Source organism: Nanorana parkeri, unplaced genomic scaffold (assembly GCF_000935625.1).
Source record: "Nanorana parkeri isolate BGI_ZX_2015 unplaced genomic scaffold, ASM93562v1 scaffold4502, whole genome shotgun sequence".
NCBI lineage: Eukaryota > Metazoa > Chordata > Amphibia > Anura > Dicroglossidae > Nanorana > Nanorana parkeri.
The window spans coordinates 1,815-3,391 of record NW_017310764.1 but is presented as its reverse complement, the minus strand read 5'-3'; the positions used below and the strand labels follow the sequence as shown (position 1 = coordinate 3,391).

The following is a 1,577-nucleotide window of genomic DNA, read 5'->3' as shown; positions in this document are numbered from 1 at the left end:
GAGCGATATACATGTATAAGAATCATCATCATCATCATCATCATCATTCTGCGCCCTCTGCTGGTTTATGTGACGTCTTTACTATTTTGCCCTCAGTTAATATGGCGCTCCTGATGACCCAGAAAAGGAGCGACACAGGAAAGTACACGCAGGCTGAATGTGGAATAAGCAGATATAACCGGAAGTGCTCCCACCGCCATATTAGTCCACACTGTGCAGCATGGTTGGCTTGTCTTCGTTGCTGGGATTGTTAGGCGGTGATTTCTTTTCTGTGGATCTCTCACGCTGATCTCCGCCACTCAGACTCTCCGCTTATTTATTATATTGACTGCAGGGCTGAGGACGGAGGGTGTACAAACATGGCGGCCGGCTGGCTTCATACGCCATGTTACTCCAATGAGTGAGAACCGCAAAACTCAGCACAAACATGAAGCTCCTCCGTAAAGACATCGAGAAAGACAATGTTGGGTGAGCGAGACAACCGTGCTCAGTACAACCTCCCTGAGTGCAGTGTCTATGGACTCTGCACAGTACTACTTCTCATGTCCTGTATGCCGGGTATCATTGTCGGTATCTGTTCTCATTCTGTGTGTATGGACTCTGCACAGTATCACTTCTCTTGTCCTGTATGCCGAGTGTCATTCTCGGTATCTGTTCTTATTCTGTGTGTATGGACTCTGCACAGTACTACCTCTCATGTCCTGTATGCCGGGTATCATTCTCGGTATCTGTTCCTATTCTGTATGTATGGACTCTGCACAGTATCACTTCTCTTGTCCTGTATGCCGGGTATCATTCTCGGTATCTGTTCCTATTCTGTATGTATGGACTGTGCTCAGCACCACTTCCCTTGTCCTGTATGCCGGGTGTCATTCTCGGTATCTGTTCCTATTCTGTATGTATGGACTCTGCTCAGTACCACTTCCCTTGTCCTGTATGCCGGGTTTCATTCTCGGTATCTGTCCTTATTCTGTATGTGTGGACTCTGCACAGTATCACTTCCTATGTCCTGTATGCCGGGTGTCATTCTCGGTATCTGTTCTTATTCTGTATGCATGGACTCTGCTCAGTACCACTTCCCTTGTCCTGTATGTCGGGTGTCATTCTCGGTATCTGTCCTGTATGTATGGACTCTGCTCAGTACCACTTCTCTTGTCCTGTATGCCGGGTGTCATTCTCGGTATCTGTTCTTATTCTGTGTGTATGGACTCTGCACAGTACTACCTCTCATGTCCTGTATGCCGCGTGTCATTCTCGGTATCTGTCCTGTATGCCGGGGGTCATTCTCGGTATCTGTCCTGTATGCATGGACCCTGCACAGTACCTCTTCTCGGTATAGGTGAAGGATGGGGTGTCATGTGACCTGTCACTCTCTCAGTCAGGTGACGTTGGTCCCGGAGGAGGCGGAGGATATGTGGCACGCCTATAACCTGGTGCAGGTGGGCGATAGTCTGCAAGCCACCACTATCAGGTGTGTACCCCAGTGATTGGTTGTCCCCTGGGGGGCGGAGCTGTGTCTGTTATGGGAGGAAGGGGCGGAGCTGAGCCTGTGTTGGGGGGGGTGGAGCTGAGTCTGT

General features: G+C 49.7%; 1 protein-coding gene across 1 annotated transcript in view; it reads left to right on the top strand.

Annotated features, from left to right (window-relative positions):
* Positions 1-341: 341 nt before the first annotated feature.
* LOC108803936 (protein pelota homolog) overlaps positions 342-1,577 on the top strand; it is a gene marked incomplete at its 3' end in the record, with an annotated part of 3,019 nt that continues 1,783 nt past the window's right edge. The window contains exons 1-2 of the mRNA XM_018575721.1: positions 342-468; positions 1,379-1,471. Coding sequence (XP_018431223.1) covers positions 428-468; positions 1,379-1,471 — 134 coding nt within the window. The remainder of the gene's footprint in view (positions 469-1,378; positions 1,472-1,577) is intronic.